The following is a 10,137-nucleotide window of genomic DNA, read 5'->3' as shown; positions in this document are numbered from 1 at the left end:
ATTTTTTTTGGTAAATATAGTCTTTCTGAATTCGAGAAGTTTAAATATCATTTCATGTGCAGGTGCGCGAATATGGAATAATTTAATAGCTAAATATAACTTAAACATTATTTTGGATGCAAGACTGAATATTTTCAAGAAAAAGCTAAAGGCAATTTTAATTAACAAAACAACATAACCTTGTTTAAGTGATTTATATTGACAAAATTATATGTTAATGATGGTGATGACAAAAGTGATGATGATGGTGGTAACGAGGATAATTGGTGGTGGTGGTGATGATGGTGTCTGGCGTTTTGCATGTTAATGATGGTGATGGGGATTGTAGTGATGGTTGTGGAGATGTTTGATGGTGGTGGTGATGGTGTTTAGCGATTTGCATGTTAATGATGGTGATGGTGATGAGGATCGTGGTGATGGTTGTGGCGATGAGGATGTTTGGTGGTGGTGGTGCTGATGGTGATGACTTTTGTTTATAATGACAATTTTCTTTTGTATTTTTTTAATTATTGTAAAAACTGGTAATAATTATGAGTTTTTTTTGTAGTGATTTAGATTACAGAAATAATTTCATTTTTTTTAATTTGATCACTTTGTATTATATCAGACTGGTTTTTTATTTACTTTTTTGAAACTATTTGCAAGGTGGCTATGCTTGATGAGTTACATGATAACTTGATCACAGTCATCCTGTCTTCTATTTTTTTTTGTTAACTTTTTAGAAGCAAATAAAAGTATTGTATCGTATCGTATGTCTTTTTATACTTGCATTGCGTTTTAATTCAATTCATCATTATCGTATTTGTAAATTTGACTGTTTTTAGGTGAAACGGTCAAAGACTTAAGAACAAAATGCAAAAATACAAGTTTCATCAGTAACAACACCAAAAAGCTACTCCTTATTGGTATGGATATTTTTTCTAATTTATTAAAATAATCTATCATCCATATAGAAAATGATTAAAAAACTTAATTAACAATGTTTTGAATTTGTAAATTAAAACATACATATTTTAACAGTTTAGTGTGCATTGCTTTTATTGGTGTATAGATTGCTTTTGTTGATCAACTATCATTTTTGATTGATGTTTTTTGTTGGTGAATCAATTGTTTTTGTTAATTCGTCAGTTATCTTAGTTGGTTTATCAATCGGTTTTTGCCCTTTGTTAATCAATGGTTGGTTGTTGCTTTTTTCTTTGTTGGTGGATCAATTATTATCTTTGTTGATGGATTAATTGACTTTGTTGTTGAATTATTTCAAACTGTTTTTATATATTATTGTTACAATTCACTTTTCAATATTTTTAGAGGTATCAACACAAACACGCATTGCACATACATACACGTAGAACAACGCCTCAGACACTGCATATGATAGACGAGCAATCGAATTCGGTCACAACAATGACAGTGCCAGCCAGGCACTCTACCGTTACACCATCGCGCCGACCAGAATTAATTGCTTTTGTTGGTAGATCAATTGTCATTGTTGAACGACAATGTTTTTTTAGTCGGCTTTGTTTGTTGGTGGCTCAATTATATTTTCAATTGTTGGTTGATCAATTATTTTTGTTTATTGATCAATTATTTCTTTCAGTGGATCAATGGTCTTTGTTGGTGGATCAATCATTTCTGTTGGTGGATTAATTGTTTTTTTTTGGTAGATCATTTGTTTTTGTTGGTAGATCAATTATTTTTGTTGGTTAATCAATTATTGTTGTTGGTGGGTCAATCATTGTTGTTGGTGGATCAATTATTTCTGTTGGTGGATCATTTGTTTTTGTTGGAGGATCAATTGTTTATGTTAGTGGATCAATTATTTTGGTTGGTGGATCAATTATTGTTGTTGGTGGATCAATTGTTTTTGTTGGTGAATCAATTATTGTTGTTGGTAGATCAATTGTTTTTGTTGGTGAATCAATTATTTTTGTTGGTGGGTCAATTATTGTTGTTAGTGGATCAATAATTGTTGTTGGTAGATCAATTGTTTTTGTTGGCGGATCAATTGTTTTTGTTGGTGGATCAATTGTTTTTGTTGGTGGATCAATTGTTTTTGTTGGTGGATCAATTGTTTTTGTTGGTGGATCAATTGTTTTTGTTAATGGATCAATTGTTTTTATCAGTAGATCAATTATTTTTTTGGTGGATTAATTATTGCTGCTGGTGGATCAATTATTATTATTGTTAGTGGATCAATTGTTTTTGTTGGTGGATCAATTATTGTTGCAGGTAGATCAATTGTTTTTGTTGGTGAATTAATTGATTATGTTGTTGGATCAATTATTTTTGTTGGTGAATCAATTATTGTTGTTGGTCGATCAATTATTGTTGTTGGTGGATCAATTATTGTTGTTTGTGGATCAATTGTTAATGTTGGTGGATCAATTGTTTTTGTTGGTAAAACAATTGGTTTTTTGGTGAACTAATTGTTTTTGTGTGTTGGCAAATCAATATTTATTGATCTTTGATTGATTACCTTTATTTTCAATCATTGTCTTTCTTTAATGGATCAATTATTTTTGTTGATGGGTCAGCTGTTTGTCTGTGTGAATTATGTCTTTTTGTTAATCAATCAATTGTTTTGCTCGTTAGTTAATTATCTTTATTGTCAATTCAATTTTTGGCAGATTATGTATTTATATTGGTAGATCAGTTGTTTTTGTTAGTTATTCAATCGTCTTAATTTGTTTACCAATTGTTTTAGTTGGTCGATGCAAACGAGTAAAAACCACTGTTTTTCCTCGTTTATCAATGTTTCAATTGATTCACAATCATTGTTCTTTTGTTTATGTTTTGTGAACTGTAAGTTATGTAAAAGTTAAAAAATAAAATCTTTTATTGGTTTATACGGTGTTAAAACATACATTTCAAAATTTCGAGAATGATTTTAATATATGACGGTCATTTAACACATTTTTTTGTGCGTTTAGTGTAGCGATAAATTTGAAAATACTTTTTTATATTTATTAAAATCATTGTTGCATATTTGTATCGACATTCACTGCTAAACGTCCGATTTCAATATTTAGTGGCAACAATTAGACGGAAGAATGAGCAAAATTTTAATAATTTTATACACTTGAACTACGTCGCTGCGCGAACAAATAAATTTGTTATTTAATCAGTGACAATAAACCGTTTGAAGCCTTTCAATAATAACTATAGTTAAACCAGTCCAGATTAGCAAAAAATACAAATTAGTTTTATATAAGTCGTTGGCTGATTTATCCAAAAATTTAGTTAATCCTGAATCGGCGTCCAAAATGCTGTTGTTTATTACCTGTTGACTTTCTTCGACCCACATCAAATTCCAAATTTTCTTTTTAGTTATGTAAAAATATATTGAGCCCACTCGTACCAAATGAGGACGATGCCACTAAGCAAAGCAAATTTGTTTTCATTCTGTCAACATTTCTTTCAATTTTATTGTTTTTATATAATCCTGTTTGATTATTGCATAAAAACCTTTAGTCAACTAAAGATACATTATTTAAATTATATTGTTACAACATAGTGTTTCAATGTTTTATAGCAATGTATTCTTTATAAAATGTATTTGGAAAAAAATTTGTTGCGTGGGCAAACGTACACTTCCTTAAATAAAATATTTTTTATGTTAAGCTCTTCATACATTCCTACGTTTTTTTTGTGTGTAAAGTTATTGCGTGGTGTATTCATTCATTCATTCATTCATTCATTCATTCGTTCGTTCGTTCATTCATTTATCATTCATTCATTCATTCGTTCATCCACCCATCCATCCATTCATACATTCATTCATTCATTCAATCATTCATTCATTCATTCATTTATAACGTGTTCGTTGTCTTGAATTTTTCATTTGCATTCGTTCGTCTGGTTGGAGAGCAGGTGCTAATGATGGCGAAGAGGGCAGATGTCCATACAAGGGCAGGTACGTCACACACTTGCATGCAGGTATCGACTGCCCTCTTGAAGTCAGAATGGGATGCGATGTCTTCAACGACAGAATTGAATTGGATTACCAATGCCAATCTGAAAAATGTCAGTTGAGTTTGTGTTTGCATTTGGGATCAGCCTGGAATAACTTTGATAATTTGTTCACGTGCTTGATTCGTGAATTTTATAACTGAAACTGTAGGTAATCGAAAACATTTTTTATATTCCCTTTTAAAAAAATTAAAAATTTGGAAAAGTTATGTTAAGGTATCACTTTAAAAAAATTTATTAAATTTACTTTGTCAAGTGACATGCTTTGAACGTAAAGTGCAGAGGTAAACATCCTCATTCCGAATTTTGTATTCTTCTTCGAATTGTGATAACAATGCATATTTTAATTACCAAGCTTATTCAGACTAATTAAATTAATCAATGAATAATAATTATTAAATAATAATAATATAATAATTATTATTATTAAATTATAATTTAATAAAATAACCTTATATATTTTCTGGCAAACAAATTGTCATTATATCAAGAATAAAAGTAATTATGTCAAATTATCAAAAATAAAACCAATCATGTTGATACATAATTAAAAATGCTCTGGCGAATAAATTTAAATAGCCAAAACAGGTATTTAATGTTTTGCTTGCATGGTCGAAGTTTGAAAGTTTGAGATGTCTTCTAGAATCATTAGCAGCTAGTGAGTAAAAAAAACTAAGTTTTTTATAAATTTTTCACATAAGCGTGGTTTTTGAAGAACAAATTTCAACTTTTTAAGGGTAGTACCGATCTGCTAAAGGCATATATAAAACACATGTGGCAGGTTTAATCATTTTTGTTAAATTTTTTCAATATAAGAAAGCTTCAATGTTTTGTTTAAAAAGCTAACAACTAAAAAACATCAAGCTATAAAACTGGAAAAACATATAAAAAAAAATCGTTATAATCTTTAAAAAACATGAACGGAAAAATACAACTAGAAAATTTTTTAATATGGCAAAAACTGTCATTCCCCTACTCTTAAGTCACTCCTGTCTCCAACTGAATCACTCCTGTTATTTTAAATTTTTTAACAAAACCATTCCCACTCTCACCTTCGGCTACAGACGCATTGATTATACCTTATGCGTTACGTTGCACATAGTATTGAACGTACGTCATGTATAAAACAAAAATTAATCTCCACAGTGCGACAACTTGTCTGCTTGTCATGGTGGAAAGATAGCAGGGAGATCAGAGTGGTGACATTCGACCTCAACTTGAACTCAACGACGTGTCTGGTGGGGTTTCGTTATTTGTTTAAATATTTCATGATCAGATTTTTTGATTATTTTGATTGAATCAATCATTACTTTTGTATTTGCATTGTTCATTTTTTTATATTTTCGATTCACTTACCAGATCTTCCAAAAACAAAACGCAGAAAATTTGAACAACACTTTATTGATGACCATAAAAAGTGGAAGCTGCTTGAGCTCTTACGAACTTTCGCACGTTAATCAGCACAGCAAACAATTTACTCCTAACAAACGTAACGACAGTGACTTTGATGTTATCGGTGGAGATGTTTATCGGCTACAACTTAAAGGCATTTGTTTTTATTTTCAATTTGTATTCGATTTGAAATATTTTGGTTTTATTTTTTATTTTATTTTCATTTAACATAACATAACATAAACAGGAAATAGAGAGACGCGAACTGACGTTCCTATTCCTCCAGCAAATGAAAAGATTCCATTGTATTTTAAAAAAATAAAATAAATAAATGAAGTAAAATAAAATAGAGTTGGATGAAATACAGATTGTTAATGATAAATGTCTATATATATATATATATATATATATATATATATATATATATATATATATATATATATATATGTACATACATACATCTATGTCTATATATACATATATATATATATATATATATATATATATATGTGTGTGTGTGTACACACTCACAAACGCATCAGCCCACACACACACACACACACATTAACCACAAAGATGTCAAAGATAATATAAATATATAAACTATGACATTGTGCCAAGCGAGGATCTCCAGTTGAACATCATGTCCGTAGAATTCATACGTCGATCCAACTTCATTTTAAATGTTTCAACATCTTTAGCCATCACAATGTCCGCATCCAAGCCGTTCCATAACTCAACCACCCTATTCGAAAAACAAAATATCCCATGATTCGCGTTAAAACTATGAGTATATTACAACTTGAACGGATGACCCCTGGTACAATCATCGTTAGATTTTTTTAACACAGGATAACACGATGATAATACGCTGTTCCTAGTTATGTTGAAAACTGTAATAAGATCACCTCTGATTAGTCTATACCTCAGTGTGGGAAGATCGAGGAGTCTTAATCTCTTCTCATAATTGAGTCCAATACAATCTTTCACCATTCTTGTGGCTCTCTTCTGAATCCGTTCAATATCTTCTATAACTTTCAAAGACCAGGGAGACCACACCGAAGCAGCATACTCTATCTTTGAGCTGACAAGGGATTTATATAAGATTAAAAAAGTGGGTTTAGGTTTTCAGTTGCCACGTCAGTAGCCTGCAAACAAAAGGACGTTGTCAAAAAACAAAATAAATTAGGGCCATTCAAAAAGTTTGAGTTTGAATTGAGTCACTGGCCCAAAATTACTTGGAGTCTCCGTGAATTAGATAAACTGATTCAGTTTGTGCATTTAGTGAAAATATAAAGTATAATATTTAGAAAGCTGCTTTTTCAGATGTGCACAGATGTCAATGATGGTCCCTGCAGATCAGTGCGATTCGTGGGACAATGGGCCATAAAACAATATGTTGAAATGTTATGCAAATCCATAAAATTGAAAAATGAAAAGTAATCAAAAAAAATCTTTAAAAATGAATGAAAATTATTAATAAACCATAAAAATATAAATATTGGATGAATAATGACATGATAAAATGATCGTGATAATTTTGATGGAATAAATCAATTTGATATAAAAATACATTTGATATTTAGTTTTTTTGTTTGATCGTTTTAGAATAAAATTATTGAACATCATAATTGGGAGTGTACATCGCTACATGATTGATTGGATTGCATGATTTAGAAGGTGGGGATCAAAAAATTACATCCTACTTTTTAGCCATAGTCCAATTCTCGTTGCATATGCTCAGTGCTAATGGATTTTAACAAGTCTCATAACTATGGGAGTTTTTTGCTTGATACTAAAATATTGCTATTTTGCTATTTGCCCGCGCTATCAAAATTTATGGTTCAATTGTTTCTCTTGCCTTTCAAAAATGTCTTATGATGAACTGAAACAACGTCCTCTGGTCTGACAGTTAGAATGAATAACTTCATATTTTATTGATAATAGTTAAGTAACCTAACTTCACCTCAAGTTTAGATACGAAGTTTAAAAAATTTAAATTGTAACTTTCATATGAACCTAATCAAATATGTGTAAATTTTAAGTGTGCGTTTGTGTGTGTGTATGTTGCTTGCATGATCAATCTTCACAATGTAAAAGCTAAAATGTTTGATAATGCGAAATATTTAATTGTAAACGATGTACTTGAATTAGATAACAATTGTACCTTAAAACGAACGTAACGATGCGTGCAAACCTTCAATGCTTCAGCTGCTGCACTCATCAACCTTGCACTTTAATTTTGTTATGAATAAAGTGAAAAAATGGGAATATTGAATTGTTTTAAAATTCATTTTTGTTTAATGAATTTTAAATTTTTATAACTTGCACTGCACTATACTGATGCTTTTGAATGGCCAAGTCGTTATAACATTTCAACTTTTAATCCATTCAACTTAAATTTTTATAAGATTTTGAAATTTCAATTTAAAACGCAGATAAGTGCAAAGAAAAGAACGCTGTGAGAAGCAACGATGACAGCCGCAGAAGTGACAGCAGCCACGAATCTGAACAACGCGACGAAACAATCCAACAAAAACAGCAGCGTCAACTGAGAAACAAACAACAGAGACAGCAAAACCAAATGCTTCGAAAAAATGGTGCTGCTAAGAATTCATTTTCTTTTCCATTGACGACACTCATGATTTTTTTAATATGCTATGAAATTCAACACAAATTAATACTTTTAAAAAAATTAATAAGGATATTTTGCTAAAACTGTATTTAATTTTATTTAAATTTATTTTTCTAAAAATTTAGTGTTCAAAAAGATTGAAATGTTACTTTAGTTTACATTTTATTGTGCAGAACTTTACTAATCACATTTACAAAGACTTTGGCCTGCATAAGTAATTAGAGACAAAGAGCGAAACAAATTAACATAAGTAGTTCCATTACATTCTTTGTAAATGTGAAAACTTGGTAATGTTTTACAACACTACAACACTGCTTGAGTCCAACATCAGCAATGGATAATTGAAAGTGGGTTTCTTTACTCAGATGATTTCATTGATTTGGAGGCTGACAATAAAAATGAAAGTTCAAAAAGCAAGCATATATTTGTTTGAAACTTCAAAATACTTGTGACGTCTTAAATAAGGTTCAGATTTTATAAAATAAGAAATTGCTGGTTAATAAGAATCGGCCAGTAAAGCTCAAAAGTCAACAATCAGCGAACCAGCAACACTAGCAGCCGTCTTAAACGGCGCAGAACTGCCAACACGGCGCACGACATAACATTTTTACTTTCGTCAACAAAGTTCAAGTAAATGATAAAACCTTAAATTATTTAAAAAAAAACAAAATAATATAACATTTATAAAATAAACGTTATTGAATAATGTGGTCTGGGGAACCTGGATTAAAATTCCTTTTAATTTCTTTTATTTATTTTATTATTTATTTTATTATTTTTCATGTTTAAACATTTTTTTTCTCTGTTTATTTTTATTTATTTATTTACTTATTCGTTTAATTTTGTACTGCTGCCTTGCATGCTGTAACAGTTTCTGCGTCTGTCAGATCCTGATTTTTAAAGAATAATAAAGAATAAAAATAGAGAAAGAATTTGCAAAAAACACAAAAAATGACAAGAAATTGAAAAAGATAAAAAAAAATGATGAACATTATAAACTTGGTGTTAATAAAACATAAGTGGATGAAATAATTCACACAGATCCAAATTTATTCAACAATGTGTAAATGAATAAAGAAGGTAAGATAAAACACAAAAAAGATGAGGGAAAATGGGGAGAAACAAGAAATGAGACTACGTATAAAAGCATCATTGATGAATGAAAAACAATAGAAACACGTAGAGAAATGGAGCTTCAATTGCAGTGATAAACAAAAAAATCTCTTGAATATCAAAAAAAAATTTAATCTGACAAAAAATTAGTGCGAATGGTGAAGATGGTGCAAAAATATCTTGGTAATGTTATTAAAAAGTGACCTGAAAATTTTCAATAATTACCGATCGATTGTACTAATTTTTCACATATGAAGAATATGCTAAGCTTTTCAAAAAAAGGACGGAAAAAATCAAAGAGCAGTAGAGTTACGAGCAAGAAGCTTTCAGAAAAGCAGAAAGAAAATTCAGCCAAGACTATCGATGGAAAGCAAAAGATTTTGGCAAAGATTAACCATTAATTTTTAGATTTCAAAAAGCATTTGACTCGGCCTTAACGTGAAGGATTGTGTTCGACTCTTGGAAGTATGGCATTGTTAAAATACTGGTAAAAGTGCATTTATAGAAACTTTATTAGGATTTAAAATTACTTTAATAACTGTTGCCAAATTCTGAGACTGGATCAAAGCAGAAATTGTAAGCCGGCAATGTGATCCTTCACCAGCATCACTATTCCCAACATTATTGGAAAAAGTGATGAAAAAAGGAAACATCATTGATCAGTGGAATTTATAATGAAGGCAAACTTGTAAAAAGGTATTATGTTTGCTAACGATATTGATTTACATCCGTTTAGTGAAAACGGTTTACAGAAGCTGATTAAGATAATGCATAGTTAATCAAATGCAATTCGAAAATTTATGTAACAAATATAGACACCTATTTTAAATAGTCGAAAAAACTACAAGTCGACCATCTTGTGCAAATAAAACAGTCGCTCAGAAAAATTTTGCATAAATAGAAAGGAAATGTAGAAAGGTATTAAATTAATTTATTTATCGAAGCTCAGTTCACTATTATAAAAACCCGTGCGTTCTTCATAATACGCATGCGAAACTGACAAAAATTAGGAGAGACAAGGCAGATTT

General features: G+C 30.1%; 1 protein-coding gene across 1 annotated transcript; it reads left to right on the top strand.

Annotated features, from left to right (window-relative positions):
- Positions 1-3,879: 3,879 nt before the first annotated feature.
- HELRODRAFT_166996 (hypothetical protein) lies at positions 3,880-5,683 on the top strand (the record flags this gene model as incomplete). The annotated part of the gene is made up of 4 exons (XM_009012143.1): positions 3,880-3,913; positions 5,116-5,207; positions 5,329-5,493; positions 5,609-5,683. The coding sequence occupies 4 exons, from the start codon at positions 3,880-3,882 to the stop codon at positions 5,681-5,683; spliced, it is 366 nt and encodes a 121-aa protein (XP_009010391.1).
- Positions 5,684-10,137: the final 4,454 nt, after the last annotated feature.

Source organism: Helobdella robusta (genome assembly GCF_000326865.2).
Source record: "Helobdella robusta unplaced genomic scaffold HELROscaffold_10, whole genome shotgun sequence".
Lineage (NCBI taxonomy): Eukaryota > Metazoa > Annelida > Clitellata > Rhynchobdellida > Glossiphoniidae > Helobdella > Helobdella robusta.
This window is presented reverse-complemented; position numbering and strand designations above follow the sequence as displayed.